General features: G+C 37.2%; 1 protein-coding gene across 1 annotated transcript in view; it reads left to right on the top strand.

Annotated features, from left to right (window-relative positions):
* The first annotated feature begins 750 nt into the window (after positions 1 to 750).
* The window catches only part of LOC116862994 (ankyrin repeat domain-containing protein 26-like), a 78,146-nt gene continuing 51,206 nt past the window's right edge, over positions 751 to 27,690 (top strand). The window contains exons 1-11 of the mRNA XM_032850462.1: positions 751 to 833; positions 3,693 to 3,721; positions 3,813 to 3,885; positions 6,500 to 6,528; positions 6,620 to 6,692; positions 9,297 to 9,325; positions 9,417 to 9,489; positions 12,088 to 12,116; positions 12,206 to 12,278; positions 18,145 to 18,227; positions 23,451 to 23,599. Of these exons, the coding sequence (XP_032706353.1) occupies positions 3,858 to 3,885; positions 6,500 to 6,528; positions 6,620 to 6,692; positions 9,297 to 9,325; positions 9,417 to 9,489; positions 12,088 to 12,116; positions 12,206 to 12,278; positions 18,145 to 18,227; positions 23,451 to 23,599 (566 nt within the window). The 5' untranslated portion in view covers positions 751 to 833; positions 3,693 to 3,721; positions 3,813 to 3,857. The remainder of the gene's footprint in view (positions 834 to 3,692; positions 3,722 to 3,812; positions 3,886 to 6,499; positions 6,529 to 6,619; positions 6,693 to 9,296; positions 9,326 to 9,416; positions 9,490 to 12,087; positions 12,117 to 12,205; positions 12,279 to 18,144; positions 18,228 to 23,450; positions 23,600 to 27,690) is intronic.

Below are 27,690 nucleotides of genomic sequence, written 5' to 3'. Positions count from 1 at the left end.
GTATACTAAATTTAATAAATGCCTGGTACCTTTTAGGTAATTAATAAATAAATGTTCTTATTATTCACTTATGAAAGCTAATTATACTTTTTGGAGAGTTTCATACCTATATCTAAAATTTTTTGCTATTATTTAAACATAATTTCAAGAAAAGTTCTTCTTCTTACTTTGTCATTGCATTTAACCATTATCCTGTCAATAAAGTTTCCAAGCCTTTGTTTATCCAAATGAAGCAGCAGTTACCACACTGTACTCTTTATACTCAACATGATCTACTCCAAGGTTTCCTATGTCAAGTGTCCTATTTTAACATGGAAAAAGGTTCTGCTGTTAGGAACAGTTTAAATTTGTAGCAAATATACTTATTAGAGAATTTATTTAAATACATATTTTTAATATCCTTTTATTTTGGTGGGGAATGCAAAGGAGAGTTAGGTATTTTGTTAGTTCCTGTTGAAATGTACATATAAGTCAGTGTTCTGTCCAAGAAAATATTTACTCTGGCATTTGATGTTCAGTTTACAGTCAGTGGCCAAATGAAGGTTAAACATTACACTTAATTTAGAAAGCATATATGAGGTGTTTAAATGTTTCGGTTTTCAGTACATGTTTTTCTTATTTGTGAGTCTGATTACTATTAAAGTAGGAAATTCAGATATTTTCTTAGAAAAGGATTAGGAAATCTTTATACAACTCAATTTTGTACAATTTATACAATTTTTGTTGTCCATTTTAACAGAGTAATTCTGAGAGTCTTCCAGAGACATACATTGATCATTTATCTGGAAATGCAGATCAGAAAGGGACAAGTCCATTAAATGAACAAGTAGAAGGTAAGAATTGGATTTTATTAGAAAGTCACTTGATAAAATATTGATGTAAAATGGAAATACTGATATATTTAAATATCCGAAGAAAATCACCTATTGAATAGATAGAGAGGAGAAAGATTGAAAAGGAGATAAGTTGAAGTCTTATCAGGTGTGAGTAACAAGTGAAACTGAGGGTGCCACAAAGGAGCTAAATTAGTGGTTCCATTTCAAGATACTCTAAGACCAAAGGAACATCAGGAAATAAGTGGAAAGGATCAAAAGAGTGACTGATGAGAAAGTCAAAGAACATAGGGAATAAATGAAAGATAATAATCAGCTCTTAGAGTGGAAGGTGGTAAAATAAAATAATTCTTTATTTTTTTATTTTTCTAATTTTCTTTTTAAAAATTTTTATTTTTTATTAACATATAATGTGTTCTTAGCTGCAGGGGTACAGGTCTGTGAATCGCCAGGTTTATACACTGCACAGCACTCACCATAGCACATACCCTCCCCAATGTCCATAACCCCACCAAAATAATTCTTTTAAATGAGGAGTAGACTATTTGAAATGCAGGAATAATATCAGGTGAGCTTCCAGTACCAAAACCTGTCAGAGTAGGATACCAAAATTTTCCTGCTCTTACTGCTTTTCTCATGGTTGGGAAGACATTCAGGACTGGGTTGATGATGCAGAGCTATGTTCTAGTCAGCGATAAGTGTGTGTACCTTAATGGCATAAAAATGGTGGTACTTCATAAATAGTATCATTGAGTGCAAAGTAAGAGTATTGTAAAGAAGAAGGGACGAGGGTCAGTGCAGGGGAAATCAAGGAAACTTTAGCCGTGATTAAAAAGTCCATTAGAAAGCTTATGACTTTTAAGACATTTCCAGTTTTGAAGAATTGATAGTGACGAACATGAGGCTTGCTTCTAGAGGGTTAAGGTAAAGGAATGTGGTAGCAGACACAGTATGGACTAGAATTTCTCCAACTTTAGTAAATCATTGGAAACATTGCTAAAAATGCAGATTGTGAACAGCAGGTCTGGGATTCTGTATTCTGACGTCTCAGGTGATGCCAATGTCTGTGGTCCCTGTGTCATGTGCTCTGAAGCAAGGGATTTCTATAGAGAAATCTGGAAGCGCCACTGGATAGGTCAGGACCCCATGGGATCAAGGAAAAGCATTATTTTGTTTTTATTTGTGAGCGTGTTTTTAGCTAGAGGGGAGCGAGGAGATGCAGAAAGAGAGGTTATAGATGTGAGATACTAGTGCTAAATAAAGAGGAAAGAAGTGGTGAAGATAAACCCTAGTAAAAGGGGTGTAAAAGCAGAACAATCAAGACCATAGATCCAGAAATAACTCTGTTTTAAGGATTTCTTTCTTTATTTTAGGGAGAGAGAATGAGAGAGACAGTGAGTGATTAGGGGGACGGGCAAAGGCAGAGGGAGAGAGATGCCTCAAACAGGCTCACTTCGAGCCCAGAGCCCAATGCAGGGCTCGATCCCAGGACTGTGCCATCATGGCGTGAGCCGAAATCAACAGTTGGATGGCCCATCCGCTGCTCCATCCTGGCACCCCCAGAAATTACTTATGAAGAAGAGGGATAGTGACGGGAATGAGGGAAAAAAGAAAGGCACATTAGCTGAGAAGTTTTGGAGTTGAGGAGGAATCTCCAGAGAATTCACTTGAGATGGCTCGAGGGTATTTGCACTAGAACAGATTAAATCACAGCTGCTCCACAGAGAATACTGAAAGCAGATGGAGTGCTAGACATGGGGTCAATCGTAGCCACGTATTCATCCTCCTCAGGTCTACTGGACATCAAAGATAGATGTTAGATCGGTACTCATTATTTAAATGAGATACGGAAGCTATAGCTTTTTATTTTTTTTTTTTTAACATAGGTAATTTATTGGTACTATCGCTGATTCCAAAAACTCTTTAAAAACTGACATTGTCTACCAAATCAAACTACTTTTGGAAACAAAAGTAATCATAGGGTTGGTTCCCTACATGCTAAAATTGTTATTTTCAGTAAGTATGATACTGATTCTGAAATACAAAAGGTTTTCAGTGTCTAAGTTTTCTGAGGCAATTAAATAGAATTCTTCCATTTTGATAGTCATATTTCCATATTGAAAGCTTATTGTACATTATTTCTTAGATGTGCTTTATATACCTTCTTGCATGAGTGGATCAAGAAACTTTAAGATGGCTAAACTAGAGAATACAAGAAATGTAGGCATACCAGTAGCCCACATGGGTATGGACAAAATGAGTATTTTTATTAACCATTATCCTACAAGTGTATATCCAAGCCAATCAATTCATAATGTTTCTGATGGAAACTCAATTATGCATTCAGTTGAGCTATCATTACAAACGTGGACTGCCTAAATAATAGGACAAATAGAAGAACATGGTGAAATCTTGTAGTATAATGGTAAAAAGGATTCTGCCGTACTGCATTAATGTGGTGTTGCATTCTACCATTGGCTTTCATATTTGCCCACTCAGGGTCACGATTTATTCCTCTCATTAAAAGTTGCTTTTCTCCCCATCAGTCAGCATGTTCACATTGGTATATGTGCAGTCTTCTATATTAGTTATGCTCCTTTGAAACATCATCTGACTTTTGAAATCCTAACTGCATGTTCTGTTGAGCCTATATTTTGTATTTTTGTTCAATACTTATAATGGGTTCATATTTCTGTCTTGTCACCATCCTAACCCACCTTCCTATCTCTAGAAACAGAAAATGAAAAACTAATGTAATCACAGCCAGGCATGAAGATTCATATTAGTACTAACTGCATGAATATTTAGTTGGCTTTCATATGTACACACAATTAACTGTATGTCCCTTTTGCATTTTAGACTCTCTGGAAAAATATTCTTTCTTAAAGGTAAAACTTATATTTTTATTTTGAATTTTTAACTACAGATTGTATGAAATGTACATTACGTACTAATCATATTGTTTCAATACCTCTTCAGCCTACTGTCGAGGAGAAAGATTCTGTTCCTAAGAAAGGAGGAGAAATGGAGGAAAAACAAACATCGAAATCAGGTTTTTTAAAATATAAATATAACAATGGAAAGAAGTACATTTAAATATTTGAAATGCTCACAGTCTTCTTCTTCTGAATTATTATTATTTTTTTTGGCCAAGTTTAAGTGAAGGATTAGACATAAATAAGGTCAATGTTATTGCTGATAACCATGTTAGAACAAAAGATATTTACAAGCCTAAGAAAAAGAGTTTTTGAAAAATGTAAGCTTTAGCTCAATTCTTTTAAAAGGAGGAGCAGACTATTTGAAATGCAGGAATAATATCAAGTGAGTTTCTGGTACCAAAACCTGTCAGAATAGTGTACCAAAATTTTCCCCCTCTTCCTGCTTTCTTCTCAGTTGGGAAGACATTAAGGACTGACATGGCAGATTATTTAGAGCTATGCTCTAGTCAGCAATAAGTGTGTATGTCTTAATGGCTTATAAAATGTTGGTACTTCATAAATAGTATCATTGAGTGCAAAGTAGAGAATTGGAAGGAAAAAGAGAGCAGGGTCAGTTCGTGGGAATCAGGGAAGCTTTAGCCATGATTCAAAGTCCATTAGAAAGTTTATGATTTTTAAGACATTTCCAGTTTTGAAGAATTGATAGTGACGAACGTGAAGGTTGCTTCTAGAAGGTGAAGTTAAGGTGAAGGAATGTGGCTGCGACTCAGTATGGACCAGAATTTCTCCAGTTTTACTGAATCATCAGAGACCTTGTTAAAAATGAACATTGTGAGGGGCGCGTGTGTGGCTCAGTGGGTTAAGCTTCTGTCTTGGGCTCAGGTCATGATCTCGGGATCCTGGGATTGAGCCCCGCATCTGGCTCTCTGCTCAGCAGGGAGCCTGCTTCCCCTTCTCTCTCTGCCTGCCTCTCTGCCTACTTGTGATCTCTCTCTGTCAAAGAAAGAAATAAAATCTTTTAAAAAAATTAAATAAAATGAACATTATGAGGAGCAGGTCTGGGATCCTGCATTCTGACCTGTCAGGTGATGTGAATGTCAAAGGTCCTGGGTCATGTGCTCCATAGCAAGGGTGTAGACTTCCACATAGAGACATCTGGAAAGTCCACTGGATACTTCAAGACACCATAGGATCAAGGAAAACATTATTTTGTTTTATTTGTGAGCATGTTTTTAGCTAGAGGGGAGCAAGGAGATGCAGAAAGAGAGATTATAGATGTAAGATACTAGTGCTAAATAAAGAGGAAAGAAGTGGTGGAGATAATCCCTAATAAAAAGGGTGTAAAAGCAGAGCAATCAAGACCATAGATCGACAAATAAGTCTTTTATTAGAATTTATTTTCTTTATTTGTTTTAGGGAGCAAGAATGAGAGAGAGAATGATCAGGGGGAGGGGCAAAGGCAGAGGGAGAGAGATTCCTCAAACAGGCTCACTTCTGAGCCTGGAGCTCGATGCAGGGTTCAATCTGAGGACCCTGCCCTCATGACCTGAGTCGAAATCAAGAGCCGGATGCTCAATCCGCTATTCCATCCAGGCACTCCCAGAAATTACTTTTTGAAGGGGCATAGTGAAGGGAATGAAGGAAAAGGGAAAGGCACCCTAGCTGGTAAATTTTGGGAGTCGTGGAGGAAACTCAAGAGAATTCACTTTGGATGGTGTGAGGGTATTTGCACTAGAACAGATTAAATCATAGCTGCTCTACAAAGAATACTGAAAGCAGATGGAATGCTAGACATGGGGTCAGTCATAGCCACGTATTCATCCTCCTCATGTCTATTGGACATCGAAGATACAGGTTACATCGGTATTCGTTATTCAAATGAGATACATAAGCTATGGCTCCCTTTTTTTAAGATAGGTAATTTTTTGCTACGATAGCTGTTTCCAAAAACCCTTGAAAGACTGACATGATCTACGAAATCAAACTACGTTTGGAACACAAGAAATTATAGGGTTGGTTCCCTAAATGCTAAAATTGTTATTATCAGTACATATGACACTAATTCTGAAATACAATTGTATTTCAGTTCCTAGGAATTCTGTGGCCATTAAATAGGTTTTTTTCCATTTTGGTAGTCATACTTCCATGTTGAAAGTTTATTGTTCATGATTTCTTAGATGTGTTTTATGTACCTTTCTGCATGAGTAGGTCAAGAAACTTTAAGGTGGGTAAACTAGTAGATACAGGAATGTAGGCATACCAGTAGCCCACGTGGGTATGGACAAAAATGAGTACTTTTAGTAACTGTTATCCTACAACTGTGTATCAAAGCTGATCAGTTCGTAATGCTTTCTCTGATGAAAACTCAATTATGCATTCAGTTGAACTATCATCACAACTGTGGACTGCCTAAATGACAGGACAAATTGAAGAAGGTGGTAAATACTTAGAGTCTAATGGTATAAATGATTCTGCTGTACTGCTTCAAGGATGTGATGTAGCATTGTACCACTGGCTTTCACGTTTGTCCACTCAGGGTCATGATTTGTTCCTCTCAGTAGAAATTGCTTTTTTGCCCAACCCACTTTCCTGTCTGCAGAAACAGAGCACCCAGACCTAATGTAATCTGAGCCAGGCATGAGGATTCAGCTTAGTACTAACTGCATGAATGTTTAGTTGGCTTTCATATGTACCTATAATTAACTATATGTCTCTCTTGCTTTTTAGATTCTCCAGGAAAATGTTCTTACTTGAAGGTAAAACTTTCATTTTTATTTTGAATTTTTAACTACTGATTGCATGAAATGTTCATTATGTCTTAATCATATTGTTTCAATACCCATTCAGCCTGCTGTGGAGGGGAAAGGTTTTGTTCCTAATGAACCCAGAGAAATGGAGGATATACAAGCATCCCAATCAGGTAAATTTTACAATACAAATTTAACGGTGTAAAGAAGTCGAGTAAAATATTTGAAATGCTCACAGTCTTCTTCTGAAGTCTTTCTTTTCCTTTTGGCAGGGTTAAATGAAGGTTCTGACATAAATAACATAGGTGTTATTGCTGATATCCATGTTTGAATAAAAGTTATTTACAAGCCTAAGAAAAAGGCTTTTAAAAAACATAAGCTTTAGCTCAATTCTTTTAAAAGGTAGAGCAGACTATTTGAAATGCCGAAATAATATCAAGTGAGCTTCAGGCACCAAAACCTGTCAGAGTAGCATACCAAAATTTTCCCCCTCTTCCTGCTTTCCTCACAGTTGTGAAGACATTCAGGACTGCCATGGCTGATGATGCAGAGCTATGTTCTCGTCAGCGATGAGTGTGTGTATCTTAATGGCATATAAAGTGGTGGTACTTCATAAATAGTATCATTGAGTGCTGAGTAAGAGACGGGAAGGAAGAAGAGAGCAGGGTGAGTTAGGGGGAATTCAAGGAAGCCTTAGCAGTGATAAAAAAGGCCATTAGAAGGTTTATGACTTTTTGGGACGCCTGGGTGGCTCAGTTGGTTAAGCGTCTGCCTTCCGCTCAGGTCGTGATCCAGGATCCTGGGATTGAGTCCCATATCGGGCTCCATGCTCAGCGGGGAGCCTGCTTCTCTCTCTGCCTCTGCCTGCCACTCTGCCTGCTTGTGCACGCTCTCTCTCTCTGACAAATAATTAAATAAAATCTTTTTTTAAAAAAGTAAAAGAAAGTTTACGACTTTTAAGACATTTCCAGTTTTGAAGAATTGATAGTGACGAACGTGAGGCCTGCGTCTAGATGCTTAAGGTAAAGGAATGTGGCAGCAGACTCAATGTGGACCAGAATTTCTCCCATTTTAGTGAATCGTCAGAGACCTTGTTAAAAATGCACATTGTGAGCAGCAGGTCTGGGGTTCTGCATTCTGACCTGTCAGCTGATGCGAATGTCAAACGTCCTTGGGTCATGTGCTCCGTAGCAAGGGTGTAGACTTCCACATAGAGACACCTGGAAAGGCCCTGGATACTTCAAGATCCCATAGGATGAAGGGAAAGCATTATTTTGTTTTTATTTGTGAGCATGTTTTTAGCTAGAGGGGAGCATGGAGATGCAGAAAGAGAGGTTATAGATATAAGATATCAGTGCTAAATAAAGAGGAAAGAAATGGTGGACATAATCCCTAATAAAAGGCGTGTAAAAGCAGAACAATCAAGACCATAGATCCAGCATAACTCTGTTGTAATATATTTTTCTTTATTTGTTTTAGGGAGAGGGAATGTGAGACACAGTGAGTGATCAGGGCGAGGGGCAATGGGAGAGGGAGAGAGAATCCTTAAGCAGACTCGCTTCTGACCTGGAGCCGGATGCGTGGCTCTTTGTGAAGACCATGCCATTGTGACGTGAGCCGAAATCAAGAGCCGGATGCCCAATCTGTTGCTCCATCCAGGCGCCCCCAGGAATTACTTTGAAGAAGGGGGATAGGGACAGGAACAAGGAAAAAGGGAAAGGCACGTTAGCTGAGAAGTTTTGGAGATGAGGAGGAAACTCAAGAGAATTCACTTTAGATGGCATGAGGGTATTTGCACTAGAACAGATTAAATCACAGCAGCTCCACAAAGAATACTGAAAGCAGATGGAGTGCTAGACATGGGGTCAATCATAGCCACGTATTCATCCTCCTCAGGTCTTTTGGGCATCAAAGATACAGGTTATGTTGATCTTCATTACTCAAGTGAGATATGGGAGCTATGGCTTTCTTTTAAGATAGGTAATTTTTGGATATGATAGCTATTTCCAAAAACCCTTGAAAGACTGACCTAATCTACCAAATCAAACTACGTTTGGAATAAAAAAAAATTATAGGGTTGGTTCCCTGATGGCTAAAATTGTTATAATCAATAAGTATGGCAGTGACAAAAGATTTTCAGTACCTAAGATTTCTGTGGCAATTAAATAGATTTTGTTCCATATACATAGTCATATTTCCATATTTAAAGCTATTGTACATTATTTCTTAGATGTGTTTTATACACCTTCTTGCCTAAGTGGATGAAGAAACTTTAAGGTGGCTAAATTAGTAGATACAGGAATGTAGGCATACCGGTAGCACATGCGGGTATGGACAAAAATGAGTACTTTTAGTAACTGTGATCCTACAAGTATATATCCAAGCTAATCAGTTCATAAGGCTCTGTTTGATGAAAACTCAATTATGCATTTAGTTGACCTATCATCAGCACTGTGTACTCCCACATTACAGGACAAATTGAAGACGGTCATACATACTTAGAGTCTAATGGTATAAATGATTCTGCTGTATTGCCTTAAGGATGTGGTGTAGCATTCTACCATTGGTTTTCACGTTTGTCTGCTCAGGGTCACGATTTGTTCCTCTCATTAGAAATTGCTCTTCTGCCCAACTCACCTTCCTGTCTGTAGAAATAACCCCAAAACCTATTTGTAATCTGAGCCAGGCATGAGGAGTCAGCTTAGTACTAAGTGCATGAGTGTTTGTTGGCCTCTATATGTACATGGAGTTAACTATATGACCCTTTTGCTTTTTAGATTCTCCAGGAAAATATTCTTACTTGAAGGTAAAACTTACATTTTTATTTTGAGGTTTTAACTACAGATTGCTTGAAATGTTCATTATGTCTTAATCATACTGTTTCAATACTCATTTAGCCTGCTGTGGAGGGGAAAGAGTTTATTCCTAATCAACCCAGAGAAGTGGAGGAAATTCAAGCATCCCAGTCAGGTAAATATTACAATACAAATTTAACAGTGTAAAGAAGTCCAGTAAAATATTTGAAATGCTCACAGTCTTCTTATTCTGAAGTCTTTTTATTTTATTTATTTAGTTAGTTATTTTGGGGCAAGCTTCAGTGAAGGTTCTGACATAAATAAGGTAGATGTTATTGCTGATATCCATGTTTGAACAAACGATATTTACAAGCCTAAGAAAAAGAGCTTTTGAAACATGTAAGATTTAGCTCAATTCTTTTAAAAGGAATAGCAGACTATTTAAATGCCAGAAGTGTATCAGGTGAGCTTCCGGTACCAAAACCTGTCAGAGTAGGATACCAAAATTTTCCCCCTCTTACTGCTTTCCTCACTATTGGGAAGACATTAAGGATGTCGTTGATTATGCAGAGCTATGATCTAGTCAGCTATAAGAATGGGTGTCTTAATGGCATGTATATGGCAATGTAAGAGAATTGGAAGGAAGGAAGAAGAGAGCAGGGTCAGTTCAGGGGAAATCAAGGAAACCTTAACCGTGATAAAAAGTCCATTAGAAAGTTTATGACTTTTAAGACATTTCCAGTTTTGAAGAATTGATAGTGATGAACGTGAGGCTTGCTTCTAGAGGGTTAAGTTAAGGTAACGGAATGTGGCAGCAGACTCAGTATAGACCAGAATTTCTCCCATTTTACTGAATCATCAGAGACCTTGTTAAAAATGCACATTGTGAGCAGCAGGTCTGGGATTCTGCATTCTGACCTGTCAGGTAATGCGAATGTCAGTGGTCTTTGGGTCATGTGCTCTGTAGCAAGGGTGTAGACTTCCACATAGAGACATCTGGAATGGCCCTGGATACTTCAAGACACCATAGGATGAAGGGAAAGCATTATTTTGTTTTTTATTGTGAGCAGGTTTTTAGCTAGAGGGGAGCGTGGAGTTGCAGAAAGAGGTTATAGATGTAAGATACTAGTGTTAAATAAAGAGGAAAGAAGTGGTGGAGACAATCCCTAATAAAAGGCGTGTAAAAGCAGAACAATCAAGACCATAGATCCAGAAATAACTCTTTTTTAAAGGATTTCTTTATTTGTTTTAGGGAGAGAGAATGAGAGAGACAGTGAGTGATTAGGGAGAGGGGCAAAGGGAGAAGGAGAGATTTGCCTCAAGCTGATTCCCTTCTGAGTTGGAGCCTGATGTGGGGCTCTATCTCAGGACCGTGCCATCATGACCTGAGCTTTTCAACAGCCGGATGCCCAATCCACTGCTCCATCCTGGCGCCCCCAGAAATTACTTATGAAGAGGGATAGTGATGGGAACCAGCGAAGAAAGAAAGGCACGTTAGCTGGGAAATTTTGGAGTTGAGGAGGAAACTCCAGGAATTCACTTGAGATGGCTCGAGGGTATTTGCACTAGAAACAGATTAAATCACAGCAGCTCTACAGAGAATACTGAAAGCAGATGGAGTGCTAGACATGGGGTCAATCAGCCATGTATTAATCCTCCTCACATCTACTGGACATCAAAGTTATGTGTTGCATTGGTATTCATTATTTAAATGAGATTCGGAAGCTACGGCTTTTTTTTTTTTCTTTTTTAAAGATAGGTAATTTATTGGTACTATTGCTGATTCCAAAAACCGTTTAAAGTCTGACATCATCTTGGGTCGCCTGGGTGGCTCAGTTGGTTAAATCGGCTTAAGTCATGATCCTAGGATCCTTGGGATCCTGTCCCCACGGGGCTCCTTGCTCAGAGGGGAGCCTGCTTCTCTCTCTGCCTCTGCTGCCACTCTGCCTGCTTTTGGGCTCTCTCTCTGACAAATAAATAAATAAAATCTTTAAAAAAGAAAAAAAGACAAGATCTACCAAATCACAGTAGTTTTGGAAACAAAAGAAATTATAGGGTTGGTTCCCTAAATGCCAAAATTGTTGTTATCAGTAAGTGTGACACTGATTCTGAAATACAAAGGATTTTCAGTACCTAAGAGTTCTGTGTCATTTAAATACATTTTTTCCCCCATTTTGGTAGTCATAGTTCCATAGTGAAAGCTTATTGTACCTTATTTCTTAGATGTGTTTTATATACCTTCTTGAGTGAGTGGATCAAGAAACTTTAAGATGGCTAAACTAGAGGATACCACAAATGTAGGCATAGCAGTAGCCCACATGGGTATGGATTAAAATGAGTACTTTCAGTAAGTATTATCCTAAAAGTGTATATCCAAGCTGATCAATTCATAACACTTTCTCTGATGATAACTCAATTATGTATTCAGTTGAACTATCATCAGAAGTGTGTACTGCCTAAATTGTGGGAGAAATTGAAGAACATGGTAAATACTTACAGTCTAATGATATAAATGATTCTGTTGTACTGCCCTAAGGATGTGAGGTAGCATTCTACCATTGGCTTTCTCATTTGTCCACTCAGGGTCATGATTTGTTCTCTCATTAGAAATTGCTTTTCTTCCCAACCTACCTTCCTGTCTCCAGAAACAGAACACCAAAACCTAATGTAATCAGAGCCAGGCTCAAGGATTCAGCTTAGTACCAACTGCATAAATGTTTAGTTGGCTTTCATATTTACATATAAGTAAGTATATGTCCCTTTTGCTTTTTAGATTCTCCAGGAAAATATTCTTACTTGAAGGTAAAACTTATACTTTTATTTTGAATTTTTAACTACAGATTGTATGAAATGTACATTGTCTTAATTGTGTTCTTTCAATACCCATTCAGCCTGGTGTTGAAGTAAACCATTCTCTTCCTAATAAACCAGGAGAAATGGAGGAAAAAGAAACATCCGAATCAGGTAAATTTTACAATAGAAATTTAACTGTGGAAGGTAGTACAGTAAAAATATTTGAAATGCTCACAGTCTTTTTATTCTGAATTCCTTTTTGGGGGGGGCAATTTTAAATCAAGTATTTGATATTAATAAGGTAGATGTTATTCCTGATATCCATGTTTGAACAAAAGATATTTACAAGTGTAAGAAGAAGAGATTTTAAAAATGTAAGCTTTAGCTCAAGTTTCTACTTTTATGTTTTAAATTCCTAATGTTCCCAGTTTGGAACCCCTTTAATTCCTAGGGCTTCCCAGAAGTTAGTTATTAGACTCTAACCTTTTTCTGGTTCACAATGTTTATCCAAATTCTGAACTTTACTTAGAGTCTAGCTTCATTTGCTAACATGTGAATTGTGTTTTAAGTTTATTTCATCCTAGTGTCGATGTTCATCTTAAGCCAGACAGATGTTCTGATTAGCAGATTTGTGTGTGTGTGTGTGTGTGTGTATGGGTCTGTGGTGTGTTTGATTATTGGAAATGAGGGAAGTAAGTAGTTATATCTTAGTATTTGGTAGACATAATCCTTTACAACAGAAATTCTGAAACTCATTCCCCTGAGGGTCCTTGTATACTTTTAAAAAATTTATTGGGAATTCCAAAGAACTTCTGTTTAAGTGCGTTCCATCTGTTGATATTTACAATAGTAGAAATTAAAACAAACATTTATAAAGAAGCAAATACGATCATACTTTGTTAGCCATTAGAGCTATGATCCATTAATCATGCAAGTTGTGATACTATCACGTATCGTATGTTCAGAACACTTCAGCATACACTAAAGAAGGGAATGAGTGAAAATGTCAAATATCATTTATCATTGTTGTGAAAATAGTTTTGACCTCTTGGTTCCTGTGAATGCATGGATCCTGGAACTCTGTGGATTCTCAGATGACATGGGAGAACTGTTTTAAACCATGTACAGGGTTCATGGATTCAAAGTGATAATGGGGCCCTTTTGATGAAATGGGCATTAAGGTTTCATTCCTGCATTTCTTGCTTTTTACCTTCACTTAAGAGGTATAAATCAGACAATCTTGTTTTAAAAAAAGGAAAATATTTTTATTATATATTCATTTTCTGTTTCATGGCACTGTAGTTTTTGGATCTAGTGTGGCCCGAGACTTGGCCTGTCTTTACATGGAAATGATTACATTCCCCAAGGCTTTCTTTTCTCATATAAACTTAGTTTGTCTAAGACTTAAAGATTTCTGAAGATATTGGTGTATTGAGGAAAGACAATCTCATTGTAGTTTAAGTAGTACCATTCATTAAAATTTTTTTAAAATGCATGTCTTTGGAATAGACAGTATGTATTTAAACATAAAATAAAGGGGCACCTGGGTGGCTCAGTGGGTTAAAGCCTCTGCCTTCGGCTCAGGTCATAATCCCAGGGTCCTAGGATGGAGCCCCGCATCAGGCTCTCTGCTCAGCGGGGAGCCTGCTTCCCATTCTCTCTCTGCCTGCCTCTCTGCCTACCTGTGATCTCTGTCAAATAAATAAATAAAATCTTTAAACATAAAATAAATGGTTAGAAATAAATTTTGTTACCCGCAATTTTATAACCTGGTAAATCTTAGTCATTATTGAACAAAAACTCTTATGGAATACTGAATACGTAATAGAGCATGGTGAGTAAATTAAACTATGTAATACTAGAGAATACAAAAAATGAAAGGAAGCTAAATTCATCTCTGTGAATGGCAAGTATAGGACATGTAAAATACAATAAGCTATGAATGAGTAGTAATACGTCTAGGAGAAGAGCAAAACATGGGATTGCTTCTCTGACAAAAGAATTTATACAAATTAGTCAAGTTTGTGTTATTATTTACATTCTAATAAATCAACTTTGCTTTTTAGATTTGTCCAATTGGAAGTCTACTGGTTTGAACCAAAATAGTGCAATTTGTCAAGGATCCAGGGATTTGAATGTTGATGGTAAACGCCCGTCTATATTACAGTCGGTGACCAAAAAGTGGTCGGCATCCACAGAGTTTAAACAGATGCCCTTAATAGATTAAAAAAAGGATTAATAAGGGGCGCCTGGGTGGCTCAGTGGGTTAAGCCTCTGCCTTTGGCTCGGGTCATGATCTCAGGGTCCTGGGATCGAGCCCTGCATCAGGCTCTCTGCTCAGCAGGGAGCCTGCTTCTTCCCTCTCTCTCTGCCTGCCTCTCTGCCTACTCGTGATCTCTCTCTCTGTCAAATAAATAAATAAAATATTTAAAATTTTAAAAAAAGGATTAATAATATCGGAGCTGTGTTTATGTTAGAAAATTCTAAACTCCATCATGTGTGCGAATCACAGCTACCAGGAAACAGAGAGCACAAAGAAGGTAATGAAGAAGCATAGAGAATTCAACCTCTCCATGACCTCACCATAGTTCTGATTTTTCAAAAATAATTTTGTGACAAACTTTACTTTGTGTTTACTCCTTTTATGCAACCTACAACCAGTTTCTTTTAGCAGGACATTTGCATTCTTCTTCTAACCAAAGCAACATAGGAATAAGAATTAGGAGAAAGTTGGGCGCCTGGGTGGCTCAGTGGATTAAAACCTCTGCTTTCGGCTCAGGTCATGATCTCAGAGTCCTGGGATTGAGCCCCGCATCGGGCTCTCTGCTCAACTGGGAGCCTGCTTCCTCCTCTCTCCCTCTGCCTGCCTCTTAGCCTACTTGTGATCTCTGTCTGTCAAATAAATAAATAAATAAAATCTTTTTTTTTTTTTTAAGATTTTATTTATTTATTTGAGGGAGAATGAGTGAGGGAGAGCATGAGAGAGGAGAAGGTCAGAGAGAGAAGCAGACTCCCCAAGGAGCTGGGAGCCCGATGCGGGACTCGATCCTGGAAGTCCAGGATCATGACCTGAGCCGAAGGCAGTTGCTCAACCAACTGAGCCACCCAGGCACCCAATAAATAAAATCTTAAGAAAAAAAAAAAAAAAAAGAATTAGGAGAAAGTAATTTCTTTTAGGCTATTTTTTAACATTCACTTGAGAGTGGGTAGCAGGATTATATTTAGAAGTTTGTGTCCAGCTGGGAATACTAGGTAGAGGTCTAAAGATTGCTTATTGAAAACACAGTTTCTTAGCTTTATTTTTATAGCTTTAAATTCACAAGTATTGGTCAAATTATATTCAGTGTAACTAAAAAAAGCAGCTTCCCAAACCAAATATTAAAATATTTTCTATATTCTGTATGACTTTATTTTAGAGTTGGCTTTCCCAGCAATAATGGGAATCATTGAGAATTTACTATATAGTACTGTCTTCTCAACTATGTATGCAGAGTCTATCTCCTTGTTTTATTATTTTTATCTTTTTAGAGAGCAAGAAAATGGGGAGCGAGGGAGGGAAGGCAGAAGGAGAGGGAGGGAGAGAACCTCAAGCAGCAGGCTTCATTGTTAGCATGGGGTCTGATGTGGGGCTCGATCTCACAACCCTGAGATCATGACCTGAGCTGAAACCAAGAGTCCGACAACTTACCTCACTGAGCCACCCAGATGCCCCTTTATTATTATTATTATTATTATTAAAAGATTTTATTTATTTGAGAGAGTGAGAGAGATTGAGAGAAAAAGTGGGAGGAGGGGCAGAGGGAGAAGCAGACTCCCCACTGACCTGGGAGCCTGATGCAGGACTCCATCCCAGGACCCTGGGATCATGACCTGAGCTGAAAGCAGCAGTCGCTTAACTGACTGAGGCACCCAGGCGCACCCCCTTCATTAATTTTGATGAATAAGTGGAATATTGGTTTTAAGGAGTACTAAATCATTTAAAAATAATATTCTCCTGATATACTCAGTCTGTTGATTAACCATATCTAATGTGTGCTCTACTTAATGTACCAGTTAACTCAGTGGCTTTTATCAGTCATATGTTCAGATCGGCACTAATAAATTGTACAGTATTTTTTTCACCCCTGTAGTTTTATGTTCTTTCTTTACTTGTAGAATTAACAGTATATTTTTCAAAAGATTTTCAATTATCTCCTAGACTAGTGAATGCAGACAATAAATTCAAAGTTATTTACCTATACAAGTGACTTGTTCCTGTTACTTCCTCGTGAGCTTGGTGGATCCAAGAAGCAGGGCTTTTAAAACAAAGCACCCACAGGTTCCTGTAACACAGGAAGATATGGAACAGAAAAATTATAAAATAAATACTTAAAACAGTTCATGTAGAATAATTCCCACTTGATGCCTTTTATAAAGTAATGAGCAAAGTTGGTTGCTAGGGACCCAAGATTGTGTGTTTATTCATTTAATATAGATTTATTCTGTACTGGCCCTGATAATTTTATATCCTTAATATTTCTAGAACGATTCTGTCAGTTCAGGTGTGCTTCATCTTTACTTTGCATCAGTGCCTTCTCATTCATCTCCCACCTTTTATTACAATGCCCCTCAAATTCATCCCTCTCCACAGCATTTAGAGTGATGTGTCTCAAACGCAAGTATGACTGTGAGCCATTGTTGAAAATATGTTTGTGTCCAGGTATCTTAAAATTACATATAAAGCTTTCATAATTTTGAGTTCTGCTAAGCTCTCCAACCCTTTCTACTGTCTGCCCTTTTCTCTGGCATTCTGAACTGCTTTTGATGTCTTCCTCTTTGATTCCTGTATTTTAGACAGATATTTACCCTCTTGTGTGTTTCTCTCCCTTTTCTTACTACGGGCTTGTATACTCCCCCCATTTTCCGCCCTCTAACCCCTTTGAATCTGTCTGACCTCAGTGTTGCTGTCTCAGTTCAGGCATTATCTCTAGAAAATCCATTCCTGACACCTTTTATCTACATGCTTCTTTAAACCTGGGTGCCTAGCACTTACTGGAAACTCAGTAAATAATTACTGAGTAAAATAGAGAGTGTTTACACAGAGATGATTTATGAGATTGTCCCATACAGGGACCCCTGGGGGGCTCAGTCGGTTGACTGTCAAACTCTTGATTTTGGCTCAGTTCATGACCTCAGAGTTGGGAGATCAAGCCCCGTGTGGGGCTCAGTGCTGTGTTTGGAGCCTGGTCAAAATTCCCTCTCCCTCTTCTCCTTCCCCCTCTCTCTCTCTTAAAAAAGAGAGAGATTGTCCCATACAGTCTAGTAACAAAAGAAATATATATATATATACATACATATGTATGTATGTATATATATATATATTTCTTTTGTTACTTTTGTTATATATATATGTAACTTACAGTTCAGGTGGTGAAGATACACTAGAAAAATCTGTATGGTACTAACATAGCCCCAAAGAAAGAGATCTGTTTATCTAGGGAAGGGTAGCCATAATCAAGGATGACTTTATGTAGCAGTCTGTGTCCTATAAGATGTGATGAAATTTGGCAAGTAGTAGAGAAAAACATTTTAGGAATGTTTACACTCATCAGGTAAATACACCCGTAGGAAGGTTGTACACTGATAATGGCATAAAAAATACTAGTAATTTTGGAAACCATGAATAATGTTGTAGTTGAAGCTTAGGGTGTTGTTTAAGAAGTACTGTAACAAGGTAAAGAATAGTCTGTTGTGATTTTATATCTTTCTGCTGCATTTTAAAATTTTGTTTCTGATTGTTTTGTTCATTGGTGTTAGGTGGGTGAATTTGTGAATGAGTCTTTGAGGTGTTTGTATGCCTTTAACCTAGTGACATTTAGTATTTCCCAAATGGTTTGTTGAAGTTTTTGATATTGAAAAGTATTTCTTAGAGTAAATATTCAGCTAAAGATTAAGTTTAATTTAAACTCTTAATTGATAAGATGTTGTTTTCTATTTTTATGAAGGTTATAGCTTTTATCTAACCATTCTAATTTGTCCATTTTAATTAAACATATAGATTTTTCAGCAGAACTAGACTTAGAAATGACAACAGAAGAGGAGGAAGAAAGTCTTAGTGAAAGTGAAAATAAACACCTGCAGGTATATACAAATTTAAATTTAAATTTCCAATTTTATATTGTTTTCCCTGCTTTAAGAATGTAACATAGTTCAATTGAAATTATCTTCTGAACAAAATATATTGAAGTTGATAGATTATAATTTAATATTTAGTTTTTGTAAAATTTTACAAGTTACCAAATTTAAAATATTGTTAGAATTTATAGTAGCTTATAGTTAAACTTTATCCTTGGAATTGGTCCAAAAAAATTCCTGAATATTGTTTGCTTCTTCCATTTTTGTAAGTTTTCACATGCTAAAAAGGTAACATCAAATACTGAACCGTATGTTTAAGCAGTTGAAATTATGAGCAGTATAACAATGATGACTACTGACTTAGACTCATGTAGAAGGAGTGGTTCTTGGTGGTTCTTAAGGTGCAGTTCTCAGTGGTTCAAAATGTGCAGTTCTGTATTGCCAGTCACTAATGCAAAGATTAAAGATTTATTTTGCCTTGTGATCTCTGTGTAGTCGATTTCAGAGAGTAGGGTCATAAAATCAACACAATTGCCTATTGTAGAATCACACCTTCCAGGATGGGACCTTTGTAGTTGGTTAATAAACAGCTACTTTTTCAGTTATTTCATTTCAGTATAGGGAATCTGTAAATATTATTAACATTTTTCTTATCCACTCTCAGTGAACGTTACAATTGCTAGATGCAGGCAGATAATTTATAGTGATGTATAACACTATCATAGTATATAATTTGAATTAAAATTTAGGAATTTATTTTTCTTTCTGATTGATGTTTATTGATTTTGGCTCCTAATAATAAGTTTGCCTATTCTTTAGTCATTAATCTTTAAAAAAATCTTCAAATTCACTATTGGGGCTCACTGTTTAAGGTATGGCAAGATAAAATGTTTTTAAGTTTGTAACATTGAAAATCATCTAATTCATTTTTTGGTAGATGTAACATGTAATGAATTGTTTAGCTTAAAAAAACTGACAAAGTTAAGTTTATGGATTTGTGTTTTTCTTCTGTCTCAGGCTAGGGCAAGTTATTTTTTGCTTCTTAGTTACAATCCAGTGACTTGGGAGCAGTTTAACATAGATTAAGAAATTTAACAGTTAAATTTAATTATTTTCTAATTTTTTCTTTGTCCATACTTGATTACTTAAGGATAAAGTTATTTTACAAACATGTATGCTGACAGAAAGGACATCTGAAAATCAAACACAGCAATTTTAACTTTTGTATCTGTCAAAAATGGCTCAAGAACCAGGAATGAATAAGGAATGTGATAGAGAGGATGATATATTTTTATATTCAGAACATCCCTCTGTTCAAAAGTATGAGGACATGTGGACCAAGCAAGAAAATTAGAGTGGAAAAATAAGTTAAAACTCATCACCAGATAGTTAAAACAGAAGTGTGGTACAATTTGTGAAAAAAACAAGATTACTGCTTATCCTAAGGAAGAGTCACTATATGGTCCCTTTAAAGAAGGAGCAAACTTAACGGAAATACCTTCTAATTTGACAAATGATAGATTTGATTGTGAGAAAAAAGATGTATTTTCAGTGCCTGTCTTAGTCACACTTCAGGCATTACCTGAACAGAAAGAGTCTAGACTCGAAAATGTCGTTCTTTCTCATTCATCCTCGGATCATAGTTGCCGGTCATCTTCTGATCTTTCCTTAAGTGAAAATAAATCAGACTCTGAAAATGATAACAAATCAGACTTTGAGCATATTTTTAACAAAAATGAGAGTTTTGATAGTGATAGAGAAAATAAAAAAGTAAGGAACCCACGGGTTACGTTTGAAGTGAAAGAAGACCAAGAGTTTGACATGCAAATGGCAAAAAGTATAAACCAATCTAGCACTGATTGTAAATTAGACATTGGGTGTATACCTCAGTCTAGTAATCCAGGAAGCCGTTTTGATTCTTGGCTTGCCTGCTTCAGTGAGATGAGACGAAAGAGTCAAATAAAAAGGCACAATATTTCTGCTGTTACAAACGCTTAGAAGAAAACAAAAGACTTATTCTAGAAGCCATTATATGCAGCTAATGACAGTACTAATAACTATAGAAGTATGGATCCCAAATTAGAAAATGGGAGTTCTCCAACATGTAGTTACAGAACATCAGAAGTGTATATAGAGGAAGATTTATAGCAAGATGTGAAAAAGTTGAAGAATGAGATAGGCACGTTGCAGATAGAGTTCCTGTCTTTGGAACAGAGAAACGTTGAACTTCAAAAAGAGGTAGAGGTTCACTTTGAGCTGCTCTTTTGTTCTTTTCTTTATCAATGACCTGAGCCATTTTGATTTTCCAGTTATGAAAAGGTTCGTGTATCATATGGGGTTGTCTAAATATGTAAGCAGATTATTTCTGCTGTCTAAATGGTAGGAGTGCAGGAAAAACATTCTTATGATTTGTTTTCCTTAAGTTTCTCTGTCAGTCTGCCAAGTGGCATATGAACTGGGAAACTAATATATCTCTGTACCTTGTGACTTCATGAACCAAAAACTGTAAAGAAAATTGCTTTAAAAAATGCAGTTATCTTGGGGCGCCCAGGTGGCACAGTCAAGCATCCGACTCTTGTTTCTGGCTTGGGTTGTGATCTCAGGGTCGTGAGATCAAGCCCGGCCTTGGGCACTTAGCTCAGCGTGGAGTCTGCTTTAGTTTCTCTCTCCTTCTCCCTCTGCCCTTCCTCCTTATGATCTCTTCACCAAATAAATACATTTTAAAAAAATATATAATAATTTCTAGATTTTTTCTTAAGATTAACTTCTTTGAGAGACAGGGGGAGAGAGAGAGAGAGAGAGCATGTGTGTGCGTGTGAGAGCATGAGTTGAGGAGAGGCAGAGGGAAGAGAGAAAGGGAGAAGCAGACTCTCCTGGGCAGGGAACCTGACCTGGAGCTCCATCCCAGGACCCTGGGATCATGGCCTGAGCCAAAGGCAGAAGCTTAACCACTGAGCCACCCAGGTGTCCCATTTCTAGGGTTTTCATTGTTATCTATTGGCTTGAATATAAATAGCACTTACATCAACAATAAAATGGGAAAGAAACAAGGACAAGAAAGAGGATATAAACAAATATTTCAGCTAAACCAATCTATTTATTGCTTCTTTTTATTGTTTCAGTATGTGCAGTCTTCTCTGCTTCACTCACTCTTGGAACTTAGAATTCCAACACAATCACTTTGAGATATTTTTAATAACAAATATTTGTATGATCACTTTTTTTCTCCACATGTTTTAAAAACAGATTCTTTTTTTTAAAGCTTTTTTAAAAATTTAATTATTTGACAGAGAGAAAGAGACCACAAGTAGGCAGAGCAGCAGGCAGAGGAAGAGGGAGGGACGGGCTCTCTTCTGAGCAGGGAGCCCGATGTGAGGCTCGATTCCAGGACCGCTGGGATCATGACCTAAGCCAAAGGCAGCCACTTAACAGACTGAGCCACCCATGTGCCCCTAAACAGACTCTTTTTTAAGATTTATTTATTTATTTAGAGAGCATGAGCAGGGGGAGGGGCAAAGGGAGAGAGAGGGAGAGAGAGAAGCAGACTTCCTACTGAGAATGGAGCCTGATGCAGGACTCTATCCCATGACCCCAAGATCATGACCTAAGCCTTAATCAAGAGTCAGAGGCCCAATTGACTGAGCCACCCAGGTGCGCCCTCCACATTTTTTTCTTTTTAATCACCATTTCCACACATTTCTGTTGAGCCAAACCTTCATATTATGTTTTATAAAGTATGGTCCATTTTGACATGTATGATTTTTATAATGTAGGTAGCATAAACCTTCAACAAACCTTCAGTATTTAACTGGAAGGGAGAAAACTGACTTTTGAGGTGAATTGAATTTTTAAAAAATAGACAAAAATATAGAGATATCCTTCTTTAACAGAAAAAGCTAAGCACCTCATCCCCAATTAAGGTATTAAATTACTGTGCCAATTTCACACTTTTAATGTATCTGGTTAATTTAATGAATTTAGTAACTTATCTGATTTGGCATTAAAGAATTATATCATCTCTTTTGGTGCCATAAAATGCTAGGGAATGCCACTTTAGGAACTTTGGACAAATCATTAACCTTTTTTGGTTTTACTCCCATCATCAGTAGAAAATGGGATTAAAGTTGATAATTACTTTTATACCCTCTAGCGATAAAATTTTATGGTTACTGAATGTGGAATTTGGGGAGCATTACTCAGTTCCCAAAATTCTGCACTAAGAGCAGATTCACTCTGGGTTTTTTTTTTTTTTTGTTTTTTTTTTTTTTTTTTTGGTGTGGTGGATTTTGGATCATGTATTTTAATGAACACTGTCACTTTACTGGTAACCCTAGGGACCAAATGGAAAAAGGATTATAAGAGGCAGTTGGGGAAAGAATAGCTCAGTCCAAAAAGAGGAAAGCTTCCTCTTTGTTCCTAGAGCACCACAATGTCACAGCCTTTAAATCTAACTGTTTATGCAAAATCCAGATGGTAAAGACAGAAGACCACAGATTTTATGTCTTTGTCTTTTTATTTCTTTTTATCTGCTGATCAGATAGGGTAGGGTGGAGAATGTTAGGTAGAAAAGCATGGATGTGAATACAAAATTAAGAAAGCCCTTTTTGAAAATTTGGAAAATTCTGCTATTTTAATTTTATTTATTTAGCTAGTTATTTTAAAGATTTTATTTATTTGTCAGAGAGAGAGTGAGAGTGAGGGAGAGAGTGAGAGAGCAGGTGCACACAAGCAGGGGGAGGTACTGGCAGAAGGAGAAGCAGGTCTGGACTCGATCATGACCTGAACCGAAGGCAGATACTTATCCACGGAGGTACCCATGCGTCCCAATTCCTCTCTCTTTATTGAAATAGAAATGAAGCAGAATTTATAAAAATTGCACTTACTTGTAACGATAACCACAAAATATTTTTGTGAATTAAAATTAAGACAAACTAAGAGTCAAATGATATAATTATTGAAAAAAGTTCTGGGATGCCTGGGTGCCTCAGTTGGTGCCGACTTTGGCTCGGGTCATGATCCCAGGGTTCTGGGATGGGGTCCTGCACTGGGCTCCCTGCTCAGTAGGGAGCCTCCTTCTCCCTCTGCCAGCACCTCCTCCTGCTTGTGCTCTCTCTCTCTCTGATGAATAAATAAATAAAATCTTTAAAACATCTATAATTAATGAATAAAAAGTTCTTTTTAATGAATAAACTAGTAACAATTATCCTTTGTATCAAACTTCCATTAAAGATTGAAGAAACGGAGAAGCACCAAAATGATGAAATGGCAGTATTGGAAAGCATATATGCTTCTGCTGCTGCTGGACTAATGCACCCAATAGGGAGTGGAAAAACTGATAACAACCTATGTCCTATTACGGAAAATGAAGAATCTGATGGGTAAGCCTATAGCAATATTTAAATAGTAGGTAATAATTATTTTCCTATAAAACAAATTCTAGTTGGAGCTAACATTCATGATTAACAAATTTTATGGTTTTTAGTAAGACTATTTCAATTTGGGTGCTAATCAGAAAAATTTAAATAATGAGATACCATTTTTGCAGTCATAGTGATAAATATTTTATTTAAAAATTAACAACCAAAGTTAGCAAATGTGAAGAAAAGGGTATTCTTATATACTGTTGTTAAATAAAATTGGTAAATCCTTTCTGAAGGGTGATTTAGCATTGTGTTTCAAAAGCTTTAAATATTCTGTCTCTTTATGCCAAGAGCTTCATTGCCAGGACTAGATCCTATAGGAAAACATGACTTGTGTAAACATACACACACACACACACACACACACACACATTCTAAGGACATTTATTATACATTGTTATATATATAAAATATGACATATGTTAAAGATATTTATTATAGCATTATTTTCATATAAAAAAGTTGGAGATAGTCTCAGTATCTGTCAATAGGGAAGTAAATTTTCACCCCTGTAAAACAATGTAGTATGCGACTGTTTGAAAAAATGAGTTTAGGTCTACAAAGTACTGATTGTTTAACAAAGTATATTTAAAGTTTTTGGTTTGATGTCATATTTTATGCAAATTTTGGAATACTTTTATCTACTTACTTATTTTTCTATCCGAGCATTTCTTTTTCTTTTAATTATGCTATGGCAGTCGCCATGGCCTCATTAGTTTTTGATGTAGTGTTCTGTGATTCGTTTTTGTGTGTAACACCCAGGGCTCCATGCAATGCAAGCCCTACTTAATACCCATCATTGGGCTCACTCAACTTCCCCACCCTACTCCCCTTTAAAACCCTCAGTTTGATTCCCAGAGTCCATAGTCTCTCAGGGTTCATCTCCCCCTCTGATTTTCCCCCTTCATTTTTCCCTTCCTTCCAATGTTCTCCATGCTTTTCCTTATGTTCCACACATAAGTGAAACCATGTCATAATTGTCTTTCTCTGTTTAACTTATTTCACTCAGCATCATCTCCTTCAGTTCCATCACGTTGATGCAGATGTTGGTGTTCACCCATTTTGATGGCTGAGGAATATTCCATTGTATATATGGACCATATCTTCTTCATCCGTTCATCTGTTGAAGGGTACCTCTGCTCCTTCCACAGTTTGGCTATTGTAGACATTGCTGCTATGAACATTGGGATGCATATGGCCCCTCTTTTCACTGCATCTGTATCTTTGGGGTAAATACCCAGTAATGCAATTGCTGGGTCTTAGGGTAGCTCTGTTTTTAACTTTTTGCAGAACCTCCACACTATTTACCAAAGCTGCTGCACCAACTTGCATTCCCACCAACAGTGTAACAGGGTTCCCCTTTCTCCATATTCTCTCCAACACTTGTTGTTTCCTGTCCTGTTAATTTTGGCCATTCTAACTGGTGTAAGGTGGTATCTCATTGTGGTTTTGATTTGAATTTCCCTGATGGCTAATGATGATGAACATTTTTTCATGTGTCTGTTAGCCATTTGTGTATCTTCTTTGGAGAAGTATCTGTTCATGTCTTCTGCCCATTTTTTTTAATATAACTTTCTATCACCAGGTTTACACACTTCACAGCACTCACCATAGCATATACCTTCCCCAATGTCCGTAACCCAACTACCCTCTCCATACCCCCATCCCGCCGGCAAACCTCAGTTTGTTTTGTGAGATTAAGAGTCTCTTATGATTTGTCTCCCTCCTGATCCCATCTTGTTTCATTTATTCCTTTCCTACCCTCCAAGTCCCCCACGTTGCCTCTCAACTTTCTCATATCAGGGAGATCATATGATCATTGTCTTTCTCTGACTGACTTATTTCACTCAGCATAATACCCTCTAGTTGCATCCACGTCTTCACAAATGGCAAGATTTCATTTCTTTTGATGGCTGCATAGTATTCCATTGTATATATATTCACCACATCTTCTTTATCCATTCATGTGTGGATGGACATCTAGGTTCTTTCCATAGTTTGGCTATTGTGGACATTGCTGCTATAAACATTCGGGTGCATGTGCCCCTTCGGATACCTACATTTGTATCTTTAGGGTAAATACCCCGTAGTGTGATTGCTGGGTCGTAGGGTAGCTCTGTTTTCGACTTTTTGAGGAACCTCCATGCTGTTTTCCAGAGTGGTTGCACCAGCTTGCATTCCCACCAACAGTGTAGGAGGGTTCCCCTTTCTCCGCATCCTCACCAGCATCTGTCATTTCCTGACTTGTTAATTTTAGCCATTCTGACTGGTGTGAGGTGGTATCTCATTGTGGTTTTGATTTGTATTTCCCTGTTGCTGAGTGATGTGGAGCACTTTCTCATGTGTCTGTTGTTCTGCACATTTTTTGACTTGATTATTTGTTTTTTGGGTATGGAGTTTGGGAAGTACTTTATAGATCTTGGATACCAGCCCTTTATCTGTAGTGTCAGTTGTGAATATCTTCTCTCATTCCATGGGTTGTCTCTTTGTTTCGTTGACTGTTTCCTTTGCTGTGCAGAAGCTTTTTATCTTGAGGAAGTCCCAAAAGTTCATTTTCACTTTTGTTTCCTTTGCCTTTGGAGACATGTTCTGAAAGAAATTGCTGTGGCTGATGTTGAAGAGGTTACTACCTATGGGCTGTCCTAGGATTTTGATGGATTCCTGTCTCACATTGAGGTCTTTCATCCATTTAGAATTTATCTTTGTGTATGGTGTAGGAGAATGGTCGAGTTTTGTGAAAAATAGAATACTTTTAATATCTGCTGTGTTGCAAAAGGAAGTTACCTGCTATTCTGGCACTCTTATTACCAACAAAATTGCTAGTCATTAGGTTTTGGTTTTGGCTCCTAATGCACGAGTGCTCAAATGTTGGACCCTCAAATTGATCTGAGTAGTACCAAGAGATTTCATATGTCAACTTGTCCCATGTTCTATACAAACATTTGATTTGATCCCTGTGTTATAAACCAAGATGTTGCTAATGCGTTGAATCTTCTTCTTAAGGTACCATGCACATGTGCTATTATCTTTCCTTTTTAAAGAGAATCTATTTCTACATGTGCCACACCAAAATTTTCAATAGTGACCTCATATTTTAGAATTTATGAGAATTCAGTTTACAAAATAGGAATATTATCTGCATTATAAACCCCTTGTAGTTCTCTTACAGAATTTTAATATGACTAATTATTTTGGATAGTAGAAGATATCCTAGAGTTAGATGATTTTTATCAAGCATGAAATACTGCTGTTGGTACTTAGAGTTTTTCTGTGGTCTCTCTAAGCATAAGAAAAAGTGATAATCAGTTTATATAATATTATATATCTAGAAAATTTTTAAGGAGTCTTTTGCTTGTATAATTTCATGAATTATTTAATGCCTTGGTCTGGCTTTTTTTAAAGATTTTATTTGTTTATATTAGAGAGAGAGTTGGGGGTTAGGTGTGGTGGTGGAGAGAGGGACAGGCAGGCTTGGCACTGAGAGCAGAGCCCTGTGCAGGACTAGATCCCACAACCCTGAGATCATGACCTGAGCCAAAACCAAGAGTTGGAGACTTAACAGACTAAGCCACTGAAGCGTCCCCTTGGTATGGCACTTAAAACAAACAAGCAAACAAACAAGAAAAGAAAATTTAGTGCTACATGTATGTAATTTAAAAAATTTCAAAGTATTACAAAGATACTACGTCATCATTGTGTAAGGTTTGAACCAAACAAGAAAATTAAGTCATCTATGATCATTCCACTTAGCTATGAAATCCTTAAAAGAACCATGTACACTCAGTGATCCTTATTTCCCTCCCATTCACTCTTAAATTCTCACTAGTAATTTCCAGTCCCATTACTCCAGAATTGATTTTTCAAAGGTTACTACTGATTTTCATTTTTTTTTAAGATTTTTTTTATTTGACAGAGAGAGATCACAAGTAGGCAGAGAGGCAAGCAGAGAGAGAGAGAGGAGGAAGCAGGCTCCTTGCCTATCAGAGAGCCCGATGTGGGACTCGATCCCAGAACCCTGAGATCATGACCTGAGCCGAAGGCAGAGGCTT

The sequence above is a fragment of the Lontra canadensis genome, unplaced genomic scaffold (assembly GCF_010015895.1).
Source record: "Lontra canadensis isolate GAN:19392208 unplaced genomic scaffold, GSC_riverotter_1.0 scaffold429, whole genome shotgun sequence".
Classification (NCBI taxonomy): Eukaryota; Metazoa; Chordata; class Mammalia; order Carnivora; family Mustelidae; genus Lontra; species Lontra canadensis.
Note: the sequence above shows the minus strand (reverse complement) of the source record. Positions and strands in the feature narration are given on the sequence as shown.